We start from the raw sequence: 19600 nt of genomic DNA, 5'->3' as shown, positions 1-19600 counted from the left end.
TAAGTCTCAGAAACTGAGGAAAGATGTGTTGCACTAGATAACAGCTCATTTACATTTGTAGTTCCCAAAAAGAGATATTGATTGCATTTTGAGACTGCTGTAATCTGACAGTGATGTCATGGTTTCTCACCTGAGAAAAAGAAGTTGTGAAGGTTTTCCAGGGATTGCTGCAGATTTCGAGGGACGATGTTGCCAAAGACAGAGATCCAGTGTTTCTTGAAACACTGCAGAAGGTCTTCAAGAGTCCAGGGCGGTTTCAGATATACGATCTATCGTTTCCAAACAAAAATGTAGGTTACAAAATGATAGCCAACATCTGATCACTTTACGTAGTTCAAGCTTCCTGTATATACACTCCCATCCATGTCTCTGGACACTGAGGGACATCTTTGGGGGGGGGGGGGGGGGGGCTAGAATGAGATAGAATGTTCATATTAGGTGACAGTAGAGAATGTCATCTTTTATTTGACAGTATTTTCATATATATCCTTACACGCAATGACTACATCTTGTGACTATAAAAACGTGCACTTGTTTCAGAATATGTTTTGCCCAATAGGAATATATTGGTGAATGTCTTATTGGTGAATGTCCATTTTAGAGTCACTTTTATTGCTAAATTGTTGGGACCACTGCAAAAAATATGACACCCACCCCCTCACTACCCTTTCTACTACTGCTGAAAAAGGTCAGAGGGGAAACACTGAGCACAATTCCACATCTACAAATCTGCTCAATACTTTCAGAGGCCAAGGCATCCCGATTCTCCACACTTTTCCTGAAGTGTGCACTTGCACCCTCCCTATCATGGTTTGAAAAGCATGGGACTGGGGTAGGCAACGGCTGGAGGCAGTTTCCATCATAGTAAAATCTATGACAGGGATTGTGCAAAAGGTGGAGAATCTGGACACAGCCGATTGGCTGATTTGGAATTGACCAGAAGATTGTGGAGTTTACCTCTGTCCACAGTTCTTCATAGGCTGCCTTCATCTCAATCTCCAGCACCTGAGACAGCGCTTCTTTCAGACAGTCCTCCAGTACTGACACACAGCTGCTCAGCTCCCGGGCCTCTTCTGCAGCCTTCTTTCTCTTCTCTTCCATTTCTCTCTCTTTCCTTCCATCGCTCCTGCTCTGTTCATTCTGCTGCCGGCCTGGGAAGGGGCTGGGTTTCTGGTGGTCAGGGGTCTGGCTCGGGGTGCGGATGAGGGTTTGTGTCTGTGTGCTGACAGGAGTCTGTGTGTGGGGTTGGGTGGGGGTCAGGTTGTGGACACCAGGCGTTTTGAGCCTGTCTACCACCTCCACCAGGTCAGCCTTACCGAAGGCCTTCACCCCACTCAGCAAGGCCTTACTACACAGGTTCTTATCGTTACTGTGGACACACACACACACAATCAAATCAACCAGACAGAAAGATATTGCTACAAATGCACGTTACACCAAGTGAGACAGAGTGTGAGTGTGTGTGCGACCAGCCGGTGTGAGACCGCTTGTAAAGGAAGTCTTAGTGAAATGAAGAAGTGAATACTGATGACAAGCAGTATCGCTTTCAAACAGCACCATATCACATACAGAACTATCTCCAGACAGGCACGCACACACACACTGTCAAACCTTTCCTGCATGTATCTGCAGAGGAAAGACAGGCAGACACACTGCAGCAGGGGGGTGGGAGTGGACTCACGTGCAAAGGATGAGAGCACCCTCTGGGTAAAGACTCTGGTATTGCAGGCAGCACTGCAGCACTCTGTCATCATTATTCTCAGCATTGAGTCCCTCTGTCAGAGAGAGAGAGAGAGAGAGAGCGAGAGAGCGAGAGAGCGAGAGAGCGAGAGAGAGAGAGGACAGGAGACATGCGTCATGACCATCACCTCAGCACTGAAGAGAGCGGTGAACCTGCTAGTTACTGCTGACAGGTAAAACAGAGTTTGGCAGAGGTTCTGCAGAAAGGGAGAGATTCTACTAGCAGGACTGCTCATCATTGAAACAAGTCGTTTTGTGATGCTGCGTGCACCGAGTTGAAATAGCACCGTGCTGCTATTGCCAGCAGGTGGCAGTCCAGAGGAACTATTGTTCAGTCCGTGCCAATGGAGGGAATACATAGGGGACTCACGGCTGCTCTGAGAGGCCTGCTGCATGGACTGGCCCCAGAGTCGAGGCTCCTGGCTCTTCAGGCAGGTGTAGATGTAATGAACGGCAGGTGTGGCCAGGTGGGCTACAGAGCTGGACAGCCTCTTCCTGTTCTTCAGAGAGTCTAGCTCCTGTAGTACCACCCAGGGTATGAGCACTGTGGGGAGACCTAGAGCTGAGGGAGGTGAGGGAAAGGAGGGGGAGATGGGGGAGGTTTGAGAGGATGGCAGGAGAGGTGGGGGAATAGGAGCAGGTTGAGGAAGAAGGGAGGAGGAGAGGTGGGGGAATAGGAGAAGGTTGAGGAAGAAGGGAGGAGGAGAGGTGGGGGAATAGGAGCAGGTTGAGGAAGAAGGGAGGAGGAGAGGTGGGGGAATAGGAGCAGGTTGAGGCAGAAGGGAGGAGGTGGGGGAATAGGAGCAGGTTGAGGAAGAAGGGAGGAGGAGAGGTGGGGGAATAGGAGAAGGTTGAGGCAGAAGGGAGGAGGAGAGGTGGGGGAATAGGAGCAGGTTGAGGCAGAAGGGAGGAGGAGAGGTGGGGGAATAGGAGCAGGTTGAGGCAGAAGGGAGGAGGAGAGGTGGGGGAATAGGAGCAGGTTGAGGCAGAAGGGAGGATGAGAGATGGGGGAATAGGAGCAGGTTGAGGAAGAAGGGAGGATTTGAGATGGGGGAATAGGAGCAGGTTGAGGCATAAGGGAGGAGGAGAGGTGGGGGAATAGGAGCAGGTTGAGGCAGAAGGGAGGAGGAGAGGTGGGGGAATAGGAGCAGGTTGAGGCAGAAGGGAGGAGGAGAGGTGGGGGAATAGGAGCAGGTTGAGGCAGAAGGGAGGAGGAGAGGTGGGGGAATAGGAGCAGGTTGAGGCAGAAGGGAGGAGGAGAGGTGGGGGAATAGGAGCAGGTTGAGGCAGAAGGGAGGAGGAGAGGTGGGGGAATAGGAGCAGGTTGAGGCAGAAGGGAGGAGGAGAGGTGGGGGAATAGGAGCAGGTTGAGGCAGAAAGGAGGAGGAGAGGTGGGGGAATAGGAGCAGGTTGAGGCAGAAGGGAGGAGGAGAGGTGGGGGAATAGGAGCAGGTTGAGGCAGAAGGGAGGAGGAGAGGTGGGGGAATAGGAGCAGGTTGAGGAAGAAGGGAGGAGGAGAGGTGGGGGAATAGGAGCAGGTTGAGGCAGAAGGGAGGAGGAGAGGTGGGGGAATAGGAGCAGGTTGAGGCAGAAGGGAGGAGGAGAGGTGGGGGAATAGGAGCAGGTTGAGGAAGAAGGGAGGAGGAGAGGTGGGGGAATAGGAGCAGGTTGAGGAAGAAGGGAGGAGGAGAGGTGGGGGAATAGGAGCAGGTTGAGGCAGAAGGGAGGATGGGAGGTGGGGGAATAGGAGAAGGTTGAGGCAGAAGGGAGGAGGGGAGGTGGGGGAATAGGAGCAGGTTGATGCAGAAGGGAGGAGGAGAGGTGGGGGAATAGGAGCAGGTTGAGGCAAAAGGGAGGAGAGGTGGGGGAATAGGAGCAGGTTGAGGAAGAAGGGAGGAGGAGAGGTGGGGGAATAGGAGCAGGTTGAGGCAGAAGGGAGGAGGGGAGGTGGGGGAATAGGAGAAGGTTGAGGCAGAAGGGAGGAGGGGAGGTGGGGGAATAGGAGCAGGTTGATGCAGAAGGGAGGAGGAGAGGTGGGGGAATAGGAGCAGGTTGAGGCAAAAGGGAGGAGAGGTGGGGGAATAGGAGCAGGTTGAGGAAGAAGGGAGGAGAGGTGGGGGAATAGGAGAAGGTTGAGGAAGACGGGAGGAGGAGAGGTGGGGGAATAGGAGAAGGTTGAGGAAGAAGGGAGGAGCAGGTTGATGAAGGAGAGAGTCGATCAAAAGGAGAACTGTATTCTATGAGTGATTGGAATTGGGGTAGTGGTATATATTTAATATAGTCATTCTTTTAAACAGTGTCCCTTCCACACACCTCCAAGGCCATGTGATCTCATCTTCTTGACAAAGTCTAGGTGACTGAGAAGGATGTTGGTGTCCAGGACAACGATCAGATCCTGCTGAAGATCCTCCTCTTTACCTACACAGGTGAGCAGAGAGCAGGGTTTTAATACTGAGTCCGTCCCCAATGGCCTTATGTGCATACTGAGGAGGAAGGCACTGACGGGACAAACCTAATGTCTTATACACCTTCTATTAAAACACTTTGTTCACGGCATAGTGCCTCTGTGTAATTGTTTGGCTTGTATGTGTGGAGGGGATGTTAGTGGTGGTTCTCTCACTGAGTGTGAATGTGATACCCTCCTCTGATGGGTCGATGTCCATGCTGGTGAGTTCTCCATAGATCTCCACCACATTCAGCTCCAGCCTCTTCTCACTGCGGGCCAGATGGAGCTCCTCCACCAGCTGCATCTAGCACACACAGAGGATGTGCTTACACACACACACACACTGAACGCAAGCTTACGGACACAAACGTATCAATATTTGGTCATGATGTTGAGAAATCTACCTCTTGGTCATTATCATAGTCTTCTATATAGTCTTCAGGGGAAGTTGTTATGTTACAGGGTGGTGATGTCCTCTCTTGAGGTGAACTGGGCCGTAATTCTTTAGAAACTTTGGAAGATTCTGGAACCGTTTCACATTTGTGCTGCTTGTTTCTGTTCACAGCAGCAGACACACCGTCTTTGAAGTTCAAAGATTTGGACACACTCCTTGGTGTCCAAAGTTTGGACACACTCCTTGGTGTCCAAAGTTTGGACGCACTTCCTGTCTGGTGAGAAAGCCTAGAAGCAGAAGACACCACCTTCACTCTAGCACTGATGGGCTTATTGTCGTTATCATCCTCCTGGCCAGCCCCCCAGATGGCTCGATTAACTGGCAGTGGCACAAGTTTGGACTTCTTTGGGATCTTAAAATTGAGAGGCAGCTGAGGTTTGGGTAGCGGCATCTGTACCTCGGCACACATGGACTTAGATGTCGCTGATGTTTTGGACAGATCAGAGACATTCCCCTGCTTTTGGGTGGTAGGTCTATGTCTTGCTGTGGTTGAGATTTTATCAAAGGTAGCGTTTTTAGTAGAGGTGGAGGACTGCTTTGTGGTGGTGTTGTTGTTGTTAGAGGGAAGACTATAGGATTTTGCTCCACTCTTGTCCCGTTTAGCCTTTAAAACATCCTCCTTTTCTTCTTCACATCTCCTCTTCACTAGCTTCCTCCTCTTCTCCCTCATCTCTTCAGCCAGTGACAGGGACAGTTGGGGGTCCTGGTAGCTCCTACCATGGGAGGTGTGGTCCTTCCCAATGCCAGGCTTCTCTTCAGGTCTGGGCCTCCTTTTCACCAGCGTCTTCCTCTGCTCCTTCAGCTGGGCCATGAGGGACCTGGGACTGGTCGTCAGTCTGCTCGAGGCTGTTTTGGAGGGGCTCTTGTCGGTTGGCTTACTGGAGCATCCCTGGGATGTAGGGATCTTCTCCACATGTTGGGACTGGGTCTTATTCGCGCTCAGACTGCTGACTGGTTTGGAAGAAACCCTGTCTGCGATCTTGACCCCGGTGGTAGCCGAGCCATCCTGGCTGGGGCAACTCTTCCTCACAGAGCTGTCTCGAGGAAGGGTTGCAAGAGGACAGGCGTTTTTTCCCTCCGCTGCACCCTGCCAGGTTGTTTTCTCCAGTCTGTAAAGAGCTTTTTTGAAATCCCTGTCTTTCTTGTGACTGCTTCCTGCTGCACTATTCCCTGGGGTGGAGTGGCTAACTCTTTTTTCTCTCCCCCGTTTCTCCTCTGCAGAACAGCTGCCATGGTGCTTCCCCTCTGCACTACTGTGTTTCTTGGTGCCCCTTTCTTTCTGTGACGACTGCTAGATTCAAGACAAAACAACAACAAAAAACACTCATTTAGCCTTGGTTAACACTCCTAGTAAGAGATGTAAGAGAAGACTCTGAGGTCACAAATGTCAGCAAGCTCCTCACCTCACTGGAGGAAAAAGATAACTTATATGTCTCCTTCTCCTTCTTCTGCTTCTTCTTCTTCTTGGACTTCTTTGACATCTTGGTAGAAAATTCCTGTTAAATAAGAGAAACCTATACAGAAAATTAACAAAATATCAGCTGAGATGTTCTCTTATAAGAGAATCCTTCATTCAAAGACAAAGACAAGACAGATCATCTCTGAATCCAACTTCCAATGGAGACTGGAGTCAATGTTTTGACCTCACAGAGATACTTCAAGGTCTCTCATTTTACTAGGTACTTACGCAATGTTCCCCTGAAACTCGCAGTGATACAATACAGTCTGAATGTAATTTGTGGAGAAGCAACATGAGGCTAAGTGCTCAAATAGAGTTATGTGAATGTAGCTAGCTAACTGAATACATACCTAGTAAAATCAAGGTTATTGAATATTTATATTTGAATATTTATTATATTTATTATATTTGAATATTTATATTTGAATATTCAATGTATATAGCTAAGTCAGCTATCTTAGAATGAACTGGCAGTTACAGTAGAGTTCCACAGTTGCTAACGTTAGGAGATCCTATCTAGGTTAGCGAGCTAGCAATTGTTCCAAATCAACGTCATCACGTGTGATATACCCACGACACTCATAATGAACTTACTGAATGTGTGCACAACACTGGTTTTATCAAAATGTGAGAAACTTCCATTGACAAATGCATTTAAATGAGATACTAAGAAGGTTTGCTAAAGCCCTACAATCACGCTTACCTTGGGCTACTGAGCAGACCACTGTCACAAAACATCCGTACACGTCAGATTGAACGGAAACAGAGGTTCTGGAGGATCATGGGATGTGTAGTTTGTAGACTTACATATTTGACGGTTCAGAAATGTGAATTTTTATATCGTGGACAAAAGTTAATATGAAGGATAGTAGATTCTTCATAACATATTTCTCATGATTTGTTTAAAGGGCTAATCAGTTGAAACAATAGCAAATCGAACCTACCACTCTGTTTCGGTTAAAAGTTGAGTGATGAGGCTCGAGAAATGCGATCGTTCTCATATTCATAGAACAAGGTTGGTTGCAAGAATTGACCATCCGTTATATTAATATTATAGTTTAACCATGTTTTGAGGCTATACAGTGTTTGTTTACATTTACTTTGTTTACCAACATTGGAGTAAAACAATGTAAATATTTTGGGTTGTGATAGGGTAAGAGCGTTAAACTATGCTCATTAGGCATATATAAGCTATATTCCTAAAAAAAATCTATAGGTACATATCATTAATGTATATCCAAAAATGTATGTAGCAACTGCTGATTGCCCCTTTAAGGATAATCAAGTGATTGCGTAGTAAGTTTAATGTATATATTTAACCCAGACATCTTAGATATCTTCATTTTGTTATACTATTCTATAATTGTTATCTCGTTGTTTCTTCAAATAATAAAAAGTGATTAAAATGAAAGTTTACGCAATTTGCGTAGGGGGAGTAAAAAGCATAGCCTGCGTATTTCTCTCTACTTTAGTAAAATGGCGGAGCTCAAGGAAGGAGACGCCGAACAACTACACCAGGAGGACGTCGATATAAAAGGTTCGAAAACTACGACTGTCTATATTTTAGTGAAAACCAAAGACAATATTAATTTATACACAATACAATATACATCCAGCATCCGTATTATGAGATAAATATGCCTTGATTTCGACTTTTTAACTGCTGAAGTAAATGAGGGCCTCACCACGGAGCTCCACCATGGGACCTAGTAGTAAATAATCTTGATAACAGGAAATAAGCTGCCGTGAAAAACGTAGCTATTACAAATAACGTACATATATCGAACTGTCTTCACATTGGATTGATTAAATACTTCGATTTACATTTGTCCTCGTTTTATATTTTACGTAGCAATGGTCTGGTCACGGAGCTCCGCAATAGGACCGTAGGGGTTGCAGCGGATCACAATTTCGAAACCCAACCTACGTACATCATCGCACCGCACATTTAATTCTGACAATCTATATTGTCCCCCCCCCCCCCCCCCCCTTCCCCAAAGACAATTTAAAAATACGAAGGAAAATCATAGGAACTCTTTTAATCCAGTGCATGTTTCTCATTTAGAAACCAGGTAACCTTTTAACATTGATGTTGCCTAGGAGGCTATGAGCATCACTAAGTTCTGTGACTCAACAAATCTTGGGAAAAACACATAATTCATTATTTCCCACTATACATATTTGAAATTACTCTTTATGAATCATTTGGGGTATGATATTCTGATCGAGTCCAGTCTAAACTTGTCCATTAGGTGGTGGAGTCTCAGACACACTGGTCCCAGAAGAGAGACAGCCTGCTGAGGATGATGCATCTTCAGCCAGTAGTACTGTGGGGAAGACTGAGACACTGGCAGGGGACAATGATGCCAAACCATCAACCACAACCAGCGGTAATAAAAACACCATTCACTGTATATAGACCCAGAAATGAGTCCAGTACCTATACATTATTTGAATGCATTCAGTTGCCTTTGATTCTAGATGATGAGTATGACCATGAGTATAGGCTTTTGTTTAACGATCCTTTCAACACTAATGTTACAGATAGACACATCTCTATCCAGACCAAACTAGAGGGCCTGGAGGTGCTGACCGACCTAAACGGAGGCAAGATAATCTTTCTTAAAAAGTATAGAAATAGTCTTCCCTCCTATGCTTTTGTATTTACCAGTTCCAATCTCATTGCTCTATCTCTCTCTGTTTTCCACAGCTGGGAGGAAGGCGTGTCCACTATGCCCTGAGGAAAAGTTTAAGGCCTGTTACAGCCACAAGCTACGACGCCACCTCCAGAACCTCCACTGGAAGGTCTATGTGGAGTTTGAAGGTAACATCATCACCATACAAAGATTATATTGCTATGCTGTCTACTACAGTATGCACACACACGCACGCACGCATGCACACACACACACAAACTGGTGTTGTTGTCTTCCCACCTGCTGAGTCTCTACCGTTAGCACACGGCTTGGTTGACTCAGCTCTATGTAGGTGTTAACAGGTTTTTGGATAGTGAGAGGATCAGTACTTACCAAGTTCCATATGAATGGTAGGCATAGCTATCCCACTGGGCACATATGTCAATTTAATGTCTATTCCACATCATTTAAGTGAACCAGTGTTTGCCAAGTAGGATGTATTTTATATTTATACTTTAGTTATTTAAGAGACTCTCTTATCCAGAGCAACTTACAGGAGCAATTAGGGTTAAGGTGCCTTGCTCAAGGGCACATCTTTTTCACCTAGTTGGCTCGGAGATTCGAACCAGCGACCTTTTGGTTACTGGCCCAACACTCTTAACTGCTAGACTACCTGCCAGATGTGAGCAGAAATGCTTTAGGAAAGTCATTGAGTAAGTTGTGTAACTTGTATAGATTTTGGCTTCCTATTCCTAAGCAATCACTGGTAAAGATTGTCATATTATTCACTGTCAGTCAGTGAAGTGTAACACTGGAGTTAAATGATACCGCAGGGCTGGCAGCAGTACAGTTATGGGAAGGTTTTCAAGGGATATGGCATCAACTGGTAGTACGATGTTCCCTGATGATGACCTACAATAACCTCTGACCCCCCCCCCCTCACCCCACAGGTCAGAAGATGTGCATCTGTCACCTGCCCTGCAGACAGCTGAGGCCCATCCCCAGCCCCAATGGAGAACAGGTGAGACTGTCCATCACACCTGATAACAAACACCAGAAATTACTGAGGGCCACTTGTCTTTATTTTTTTCTGTCCAAATCAACTCTAATTGCATGAAAGTTACTGTATGAAGCATGGTACTAGTGTGTGTGTGTGTGTGTGTGTGTGTGTGTGTGTGTGTGTGTGTGTGTGTGTGTGTGTGTGTGTGTGTGTGTGTGTGTGTGTGTGTGTGTGTGTGTGTGTGTGTGTGTGTGTGTGTGTGTGTGTGTGTTACTGTATGAAGCATGGTACTATGATGACCGTGTGTGTATGTGTTCTCGCCCAGGTTCCAGGCAGGCTGGTGGCACATTACCACTGTGTAGTGTGTTCAGTCACCATCGCCCGCAAGACGGACATGATCAGTCACCTGAAACGCCACGTCAACAAGGGAGAGACTGAGGCCAGCTACTCAGGCAGCTCTGATGTGCCCTTTGAGGAGCCAGGTGAACTCTCACCAACTTTAAGCAAAACACGAAACCAAAGTATCTGTATAGCACTTTGACAATTAATACATTTGATTGATTGATATATACTAGGGGCAGCAGGTAGCCTAGTGGTTAGAGTGTTGGGCCAGTAACCAAAAGGTTGGTAGATCAAATCCCCGAGCTGACAAGAGTAAAAATCTGTCGCTCTGCCCCTGAATAAGGTAGTTAACCCACTGTTCCTAGGCCATCATTGTAAATAAAAATTTGTTCTTAACTGACATGCCTAGTTAAATGTAAAAAAAAAAATAATTATACTCAACCTTAACCAAAACACAAAACACAACCCTTCTATACACAGTTGGAAATGCAGATTGAAAATGTATTCTCTCACCTTTTTCTCATTGGTTGACAGCTCCGTCTGGACAGGCCTATGAGATAATGAAAGAGCTGGGGACCAATGTTCAGCTCATGCCCAACCATACGACCCCACAGAAGACTGACACCTACTTCAACCGCAAGATGAAGACCAACAGGTCAAACAATAACCTCTTCAACGATGTTACATTTGATTTGGTTTTGAAAAAGAACAGTGACTGACTGAAAGTGTTGTGTGTGTGTTACAGGCAGCTAGTATTCTGTTCCCTGGCGGTCCTGGCTGAGGAAAGGAACCCGTTGGAGAGTCTGGATGCGTTTGGGGCCACAGGCATTATGGGACTCCAGTGGGCCAAGCACCTGCGGAACGCCGTCAAGGTGACCATAACCGACATCAATGAGGTGTGTGTCAAGATGATCCGCGAGAACTGCAACCTCAACCACATCCGGGTGGAGGGGTCTCGGGGGTCATCCCGGGTCCCTGACGGGGGGGCGGGGGACGTGGATGGGGTGCCCATCGCTACCGTGGAGGTCGCCAAGATGGATGCCAACGTTATCATGCACCTGAGGTCTTTTGACTACATGTGAGTAGGAGGAGATGGGGAGGGAACGTCTTATTGATGGGGGTGGTGGGAGGAGATGGGGAGGGAACGTCTTATTGATGGGGGTGGTGGGAGGAGATGGGGAGGGAACGTCTTATTGATGGGGGAGGTGGGAGGAGATGGGGAGGGAACGTCTTATTGATGGGGTGGTGGGAGGAGATGGGGAGGGAACGTCTTATTGATGGGGGTGGTGGGAGGAGATGGGGAGGGAACGTCTTATTGATGGGGGTGGTGGGAGGAGATGGGGAGGGAACGTTTTATTGATGGGGGTGGTGGGAGGAGATGGGGAGGGAACGTCTTATTGATGGGTGGTGGGAGGAGATGGGGAGGGAACGTCTTATTGATGGGATGGTGGGAGGAGATGGGGAGGGAACGTCTTATTGATGGGGTGGTGGGAGGAGATGGGGAGGGAACGTCTTATTGATGGGGTGGTGGGAGGAGATGGGGAGGGAACGTCTTATTGATGGGGGTGGTGGGAGGAGATGGGGAGGGAACGTCTTATTGATGGGGGTGGTGGGAGGAGGAGATGGGGAGGGAACGTCTTATTGATGGGGGTGGTGGGAGGAGATGGGGAGGGAACGTCTTATTGATGGGTGGTGGGAGGAGATGGGGAGGGAACGTCTTATTGATGGGATGGTGGGAGGAGATGGGGAGGGAACGTCTTATTGATGGGGTGGTGGGAGGAGATGGGGAGGGAACGTCTTATTGATGGGGGTGGTGGGAGGAGATGGGGAGGGAACGTCTTATTGATGGGGGTGGTGGGAGGAGATGGGGAGGGAACGTCTTATTGATTAGGGTGGTGGGAGGAGATGGGGAGGGAACGTCTTATTGATGGGGGTGGTGGGAGGAGATGGGGAGGGGCATCTCTGTAGTGAGAAATGTTACCCCCTTTCCTTTTCTTCTCAATCGTTTGTCTTGTCATTTGTCAAACAGTCAGTCAGTCTAGAAGGCTTCAGAGCCCAATGTTGTATCATTCAATAACCCTGTTTACAGTATATGATGGCCAGCAGTGGTTCTATAGACCCTTCACATTATCCATCAAGCCGAACACAAACCAACCGTTGTTTCCATGGTGACCCCCTCAGACACCTTGACCCGTTCGGCACGGCGGTCAATTATCTGGACTCTGCTTTCCGGAACATCCGGAACCTGGGCATCATCTCTGTGACGTCCACGGACACGGGATCCCTCTACTCCAAGTCTCTGAACGTCACGATGCGCCACTATGGCTCGAATATAGTCCGCACAGAGTACTACAAGGAGCTAGCTGCACGCATGGTGCTGGCCACTGTAGCCAGGTAGGTGAAATACTCCAAGGAGCTAGCTGCACGCATAGTGCTGGCCACTGTAGCCAGGTAGGTGAAATACTCCAAGGAGCTGGCTGCACGCATAGTGCTGGCCACTGTAGCCAGGTAGGTGAAATACTCCAAGGAGCTGGCTGCACGCATGGTGCTGGCCACTGTAGCCAGGTAGGTGAAATACTCCAAGGAGCTAGCTGCACGCATAGTGCTGGCCACTGTAGCCAGGTAGGTGAAATACTCCAAGGAGCTAGCTGCACGCATAGTGCTGGCCACTGTAGCCAGGTAGGTGAAATACTCCAAGGAGCTGGCTGCATGCATGGTGCTGGCCACTGTAGCCAGGTAGGTGAAATACTACAAGGAGCTGGCTGCATGCATAGTGCTGGCCACTGTAGCCAGGTAGGTGAAATACTCCAAGGAGCTAGCTGCATGCATAGTGCTGGCCACTGTAGCCAGGTAGGTGAAATACTCCAAGGAGCTGGCTGCATGCATGGTGCTGGCCACTGTAGCCAGGTAGGTGAAATACTACAAGGAGCTGGCTGCATGCATAGTGCTGGCCACTGTAGCCAGGTAGGTGAAATACTACAAGGAGCTGGCTGCATGCATGGTGCTGGCCACTGTAGCCAGGTAGGTGAAATACTACAAGGAGCTGGCTGCATGCATAGTGCTGGCCACTGTAGCCAGGTAGGTGAAATACTACAAGGAGCTAGCTGCATGCATGGTGCTGGCCACTGTAGCCAGGTAGGTGAAATACTCTCGGCTTATTTACCACCGAGTGTGACTGTGTGTAACATTTTCATTGTGTATGTCTTTGTTTAACTTGTGTGTGTTTTTCTTTGGTGTGGCTTTGAGATGCTGGTGGCAGTGAGAGTGTAACTTGTGTGTGTGTGGGATGTATGCTTCAGTGTGTGTGTGTGTTTCAGTGTGTGTGTCTGTTTCAGTGTGTTTCAGTGTGTAGTATTTCATGCATCTGTCTGATGCGTGTATTCCTTTCAGGGCGGCGGCACGCTGTAATAAGGGCATCGAAGTGCTGCTGGCGGTGGCTGTGGAGCACTTTGTCCTGGTGGTCGTCAGAGTCCTCAGGGGTCCCACCCAGGCCGACGAGTCAGCCAAGAGGATCAGACAGCTCATCCACTGCCAGTGGTGTGAGGAGAGGGTGTTCCTCAAACAGGGGAGCATGGTGGAGGGTAAGAAGGTTAAGTAGAGTAGAGGGTAAGTCTGGAAATGGTTCAGGGGTTTCTGATAGGAAGAGAGGACGGTACATGTGGAGGGGAATTTGAAGTGACTCTGTAGTTCTGATTTTCACTTTTCCCCCTACAGAAAACCTGTACAGACAACTGCCCTGCAACTGTCATGGAAGCATGCCTGGCAAGACAGCGGTGGAGCTGGGACCGCTATGGTAGAACTTTTTGCATATATTGGGTGATAGACGATATTTTAACCAGTGAAGTAGTTCTGGTAAGCCTCCATCTTTAAGTGTTTAACTGTAACCTGCGTATGTTTTTCCCTCCCAGGTCTGGTCCTCTGTTTAACTCCGGGTTCCTGAGGAGGATGTTGTTTTCAGCGGTGCAGCACAGTATGGAGGATATTCAGCCTCTGGTCAAGACTCTGATCTGTGAGTCAGAGTGCACAACCCTCAAGTCCTCTGTTCACGGGCCCACTGCACTCACCAACCAAGGTAATCTCCAGGGTCGTGGGTCGCCCAGGGTCATGGTATGTTGTGGGTCGCCCAGGGTCGTGGTATGTGGAGGGGGCGGGTGGTGAAGGGATTCTATTGACATGTTGTATGTTTCCTCTCCAGTGGAATGTGGTGTAGTCATCAAGGTACAGAAGGTGGAGGAGTCAGGCACCGCTGACCACTCGGGTAACAAGACACACATTCTGTTATAAAGAGAGGGGCCTTCACCTGTCTACAACATTAGCTCCTTCTCCTGTCTACAACATTAGCTCTTTTCAGACTGGATGCCATGTTGTAGAAATGTTATTCAATATGTTGATGTAATGTTACTTTAACACAGGGAAGAGAAAGACAGGAGATGAGCCAGGTAACGTGGTGAAGAAGCTGAAATCAGACGGGTCTCTGGAGCACCCAGCGTTCTACTACGGTATTCACCGCCACAGCATCAGAGGCATGAACATGCCCAAGTGAGTGACCCCTAACACTATGTCACAACTTTGACAAAGATTGCCTGAGGTCAAAACGCATCAGTTTCCGGGGGGGGGTTTCGGTAGCAGTATTCAAACATGTAAGGGTTGCCACAGTGTTTCCACCTTCCACCATTAAGAGCTCTGTGGTTCTAAATCAGGTTTAGTGGATATTATGTTATTACAGTCTTATTACACAAATAAAAGATCTCAATGTAAATGTATGTTCTATCTCCTCTCATCAATCCATCCCCCTCTCTCCAGGTTGAATAGGTTCCTGCAGTACTTGACGGAGGCGGGCTTCAGAGTGAGCCGCACCCACTTTGACCCAACAGGGGTGCGGACCGACGCCACGCTGGACCAGTTCAAGTCGGTGCTCACCAAATACAGCGTGCCCACCTACACCAACACCACAGCAACACAAAACCCAGAGGAGACGGTACGGGCCATGGAGTGACCCACCCTGGGGAGAATCAAGGCCTCATCACCTCCTCTCTCCCTCTCAGAGGTGACATATGTCTCAAATGCCACCCTATTCCCTATATAGTGCACTACTTTAGACCAGGGCCCATAGTAGTACACTATAGGTAATAGGGTGGCATTTTCTCTCTGTGCAGAGGGACACTGGTTGTAAAGAGTGGCTCACTCTGCACTGATATGTATTTTCCTCTTGGTTTCATTCATCACTGGTACTTTGTAAATGTTCTCTTAGAAGACACGATGCTTCTAGATTAGTAGAATTCTGCTTTTCCAATAGAGTTGAAATATTGGTTAAATGACGACAGATATTAGCCTCTATTCTGCTCACTGACTCATATTTATTATACTTGTGAATAATTCCTTTACAATTTTATTTTCTGAGTTCATCTTAAAGTTCACGGTGGCTGTTTTCATCTTTCAATTGTTTTTTAATGTACATTTTTACTCTGGTAAAAGGTAATAAAATATTGTTGCAAAGTCTGAAGCTCCACTGTGTAAATGTATGTTTTAAGTTATGGACATTCACATTCCTCCCAGTGATTGCCCTGATTGTAAAGGCAGTCAATGTTGTTCTCCCCCTTAGACGAGAAGGAGCATGGATAGGACCAAGATGCGGATTGAGGGAAATAAGCCATCTTTTAATGAAAAAACAGCAAACAAGACACTACAAACTACAAAACAACAAACGTGACTAACCTTCAACTGTCCTGTGAGGACACAGGAACAAACACCCACAAAACACCAGTGAAACCCTGGCTGCCTTTGTATGACTCTCAATTAGAGACAAACAAATCACACCTGTCTCTAATTGAGAATCATACCAGGCCGAACACAAAACCCCACATAGAAATACAAACATAGACAAACCCACCCAACTCACGCCCTGACCAACTAAAATGAATACAAAACAAAGGAAAACAGGTCAGGAACGTGACAGAACCCCCCCCTTAAGGTGCGAACTCCGGGCGCACCAGCACAAAGTCTAGGGGAGGGTCTGGGTGGGCGTCTGTCCACGGTGGCGGCTCTGGCGGTGGACGAGGTCCCCACCCCACCATAATCAATCCCCGCTTCTTTATCCCCCTCCCAATGACCACCCTCCCACTAACCCCACCTAAATGAAGGGGCAGCACCGGGACAAGGGGCAGCACCGGGACAAGGGGCAGCACCGGGACAAGGGGCAGCACCGGGACAAGGGGCAGCACCGGGACAAGGGGCAGCACCGGGACAAGGGGCAGCACCGGGACAAGGGGCAGCACCGGGACAAGGGGCAGCACCGGGACAAGGGGCAGCACCGGGACAAGGGGCAGCACCGGGATAAGGGGCAGCACCGGGATAAGGACCAGCACCGGGATAAGGGGCGGCAGGTCCTGGCTGAGGGACTCCGGCAGGTCCTGGCTGAGGGACTCCGGCAGGTCCTGGCTGAGGGACTCCGGCAGGTCCTGGCTGAGGGACTCCGGCAGGTCCTGGCTGAGGGACTCCGGCAGGTCCTGGCTGAGGGACTCCGGCAGGTCCGGGCTGAGTGGCAGCTCCGGACTGTAGGGCAGCTCCGGACTGTAGGGCAGCTCCGGACTGTACGGCAGCTCCGGACTGTAGGGCAGCTCCGGACTGTAGGGCAGCTCCGGACTGTCGGACGTCTCTGGCAGCTCCTGACTGGCGGACGTCTCTGGCAGCTCCTGACTGGCGGGCGTCTCTGGCAGCTCCTGACTGGCGGGCGTCTCTGGCAGCTCCTGACTGGCGGGCGTCTCTGGCAGCTCCTGACTGGCGGGCGTCTCTGGCAGCTCCTGACTGGCGGGCGTCTCTGGCAGCTCCTGACTGACGGACGGCTCTAGCGGCTCCTGACTGACGGACGGCTCTACTGGCTCGGGACAGACGGGCGGCTCTAATGGCTCGTGGCAGACGGATGACTCAGACGGCGCTGGGCAGACAGATGGCTCAGACGGCGCTGGGCAGACAGATGGCTCAGACGGCGCTGGGCAGACAGATGGCTCAGACGGCGCTGGGCAGACAGATGGCTCAGACGGCGCTGGGCAGACAGATGGCTCAGACGGCGCTGGGCAGACAGATGGCTCAGACGGCGCTGGGCAGACAGATGGCTCAGACGGCGCTGGGCAGACAGATGGCTCAGACGGAGCTAGGCAGACGGGCCGTTCAGGCACCGCTGGGCAGACGGCAGACTCTGGCCGGCTGAGACGCACTATAGGCCTGGTGCGTGGTACCGGAACTGGAGGTACCGGGCTGAGGGCACGCACCTCAGGGCGAGTGCGGGGAGAAGGAACAGTGCGTCCAGGGCTCTGGAGACGCACAGGAGGCTTGGTGCGTGGTGCCGGAACTGGAGGCACCGGGCTGGAGACACGCACCATAGGGAGAGTACGTGGAAGAGGAACAGGGCTCTGGAGATGCACTGGAAGCCTGGTGCGTGGTGTAGGCACTGGTGGTACTGAGCTGGGGTGGGAAGGTGGCGCCGGATATACCGGACCGTGAAGGAGGACACGTGCTCTTGAGCACCGAGCCTCCCCAACCTTACCAGGTTGAATGGACCCCGTAGCCCTGCCAGTGCGGCGAGGTGGAATAGCCCGCACTGGGCTATGCAGGCGAACCGGGGACACCACCTGTAAGGCTGGTGCCATGTACACCGGCCCGAGGAGACGTACTGGAGACCAGATACGTTGGGCCGGCTTCATGGCACTCGGCTCGATGCCCAACCTAGCCCTCCCAGTGCGGCAAGGTGGAATAGCCCGCACTGGGCTAAGCACGCGTACTGGGGACACCGTGCGCTTTACCGCATAACACGGTGTCTGACCAGTACGACGCCCTCTTACTCCACGGCAAGCCCGGGGAGTTGGCTCAGGTATCCAACCCGGCTTCGCCACACTCCCCTTTAGCCCCCCCCCAAGAAATTTTTGGGTGAGCCTCTCGGGCTTCCGTGCTAGCCGCGTACCCTCATACCTGCGCTCCTGGGCTGTGGCTGCCTTCTTCTCCTCCCGAGAGCGGCGATTCTCTCCCACCTTAGCCCAGGGTCCTTCTCCATTGAAAATTTGCTCCCAACTCCATTCCTCTTCTCTCCATTGCTTTAGTTCTTTCTCTCTCTCCTCAATCCGCTTGGTCCTGTTGTGGTGGGTGTTTCTGTAAAGGCAGTCAATGTTGTTCTCCCCCTTAGACGAGAAGGAGCATGGATAGGACCAAGATGCGGATTGAGGGAAATAAGCCATCTTTTAATGAAAAAACAGCAAACAAGACACTACAAACTACAAAACAACAAACGTGACTAACCTTCAACTGTCCTGTGAGGACACAGGAACAAACACCCACAAAACACCAGTGAAACCCTGGCTGCCTTTGTATGACTCTCAATTAGAGACAAACAAATCACACCTGTCTCTAATTGAGAATCATACCAGGCCGAACACAAAACCCCACATAGAAATACAAACATAGACAAACCCACCCAACTCACGCCCTGACCAACTAAAATGAATACAAAACAAAGGAAAACAGGTCAGGAACGTGACACTGATTTACATTGTTTTTGACTGAGACAGGTTCTGACATGTTTTTGGACTTCTGCAGGAGTCAACCTTGGAGCTATGTCCTTACCATAATCTCAGCATCTACATCCAAGTGAACACATGTGTGTATATATATATACACTGCTCAAAAAAATAAAGGGAACACTTAAACAACACAATGTAACTCCAAGTGAATCACATTTCTGTGAAATCAAACTGTCCACTTAGGAAGCAACACTGATTGACAATAGATTTCACATGCTGTTGTGCAAATGGAATAGACAAAAGGTGGAAATTATAGGCAATTAGCAAGACACCCCCCAAAACAGGAGTGATTCTGCAGGTGGTGACCACAGACCACTTCTCAGTTCCTATGCTTCCTGGCTGATGTTTTGGTCACTTTTGAATGCTGGCGGTGCTCTCACTCTAGTGGTAGCATGAGACGGAGTCTACAACCCACACAAGTGGCTCAGGTAGTGCAGTTCATCCAGGATGGCACATCAATGCGAGCTGTGGCAAAAAGGTTTGCTGTGTCTGTCAGCGTAGGGTCCAGAGCATGGAGGCGCTACCAGGAGACAGGCCAGTACATCAGGAGACGTGGAGGAGGCCGTAGGAGGGCAACAACCCAGCAGCAGGACCGCTATCTCCGCCTTTGTGCAAGGAGGTGCACTGCCAGAGCCCTGCAAAATGACATCCAGCAGGCCACAAATGTGCATGTGTCAGCATATGGTCTCACAAGGGGTCTGAGGATCTCATCTCGGTACCTATTGGCAGTCAGGCTACCTCTGGCGAGCACATGGAGGGCTGTGCGGCCCACAAAGAAATGCCACCACACACCATGACTGACCCATCGCCAAACCGGTCATGCTGGAGGATGTTGCAGGCAGCAGAACATTCTCCACGGCGTCTCCAGACTCTGTTACATGTGCTCATGTGCTCAGTGTGAACCTGCTTTCATCTGTGAAGAGCACAGGGTGCCAGTGGCGAATTTGCCAATC

General features: G+C 49.6%; 2 protein-coding genes across 4 annotated transcripts in view; one reads left to right on the top strand and one right to left on the bottom strand.

Annotated features, from left to right (window-relative positions):
* swt1 (SWT1 RNA endoribonuclease homolog) overlaps positions 1 to 6887 on the bottom strand; it is a 39943-nt gene extending 33056 nt beyond the window's left edge. For 2 of the 3 annotated variants that reach the window (XM_055943686.1, XM_055943688.1), the window contains exons 1-9: positions 6803 to 6887; positions 6044 to 6154; positions 4591 to 5931; positions 4361 to 4490; positions 4054 to 4158; positions 2111 to 2302; positions 1682 to 1775; positions 958 to 1369; positions 131 to 269 (exon numbers count right to left, since the gene is read on the bottom strand). In XM_055943686.1, coding sequence (XP_055799661.1) covers positions 131 to 269; positions 958 to 1369; positions 1682 to 1775; positions 2111 to 2302; positions 4054 to 4158; positions 4361 to 4490; positions 4591 to 5931; positions 6044 to 6121 — 2491 coding nt within the window. In that variant the 5' untranslated portion in view covers positions 6122 to 6154; positions 6803 to 6887. The remainder of the gene's footprint in view (positions 1 to 130; positions 270 to 957; positions 1370 to 1681; positions 1776 to 2110; positions 2303 to 4053; positions 4159 to 4360; positions 4491 to 4590; positions 5932 to 6043; positions 6155 to 6802) is intronic. The other variant, XM_055943687.1, reaches the window with a different exon arrangement.
* A 135-nt stretch (positions 6888 to 7022) lies between these two features.
* trmt1l (tRNA methyltransferase 1-like) lies at positions 7023 to 15576 on the top strand. The gene is made up of 16 exons (XM_055943690.1): positions 7023 to 7114; positions 7572 to 7636; positions 8352 to 8489; positions 8644 to 8706; positions 8810 to 8923; positions 9686 to 9756; positions 10061 to 10217; positions 10612 to 10732; positions 10823 to 11155; positions 12259 to 12471; positions 13468 to 13658; positions 13792 to 13870; positions 13986 to 14149; positions 14273 to 14335; positions 14490 to 14616; positions 14881 to 15576. Exons 1-16 carry the CDS (start codon positions 7071 to 7073, stop codon positions 15071 to 15073), a joined length of 2136 nt encoding a protein of 711 aa, XP_055799665.1. The 5' UTR covers positions 7023 to 7070; the 3' UTR covers positions 15074 to 15576.
* Positions 15577 to 19600: the final 4024 nt, after the last annotated feature.

The sequence above is a fragment of the Salvelinus fontinalis genome, chromosome 14 (assembly GCF_029448725.1).
Source record: "Salvelinus fontinalis isolate EN_2023a chromosome 14, ASM2944872v1, whole genome shotgun sequence".
Taxonomy (NCBI): domain Eukaryota; kingdom Metazoa; phylum Chordata; class Actinopteri; order Salmoniformes; family Salmonidae; genus Salvelinus; species Salvelinus fontinalis.
The sequence above is the reverse complement of the archived record's forward strand: the minus strand, read 5'-3'. Positions and strand labels throughout refer to the sequence as shown.

Coding starts and splice junctions, on each gene's coding strand:
- trmt1l (XM_055943690.1), top strand. CDS start 7,071: ATGAGGCTCGAGAAATGCGATCGTTCTCATATTCATAGAACAAG. Junction 11,156..12,258: donor CTGAGGTCTTTTGACTACAT/GTGAGTAGGAGG, acceptor TGACCCCCTCAG/ACACCTTGACCCGTTCGGCA. Junction 14,617..14,880: donor AGAGGCATGAACATGCCCAA/GTGAGTGACCCC, acceptor CCCTCTCTCCAG/GTTGAATAGGTTCCTGCAGT.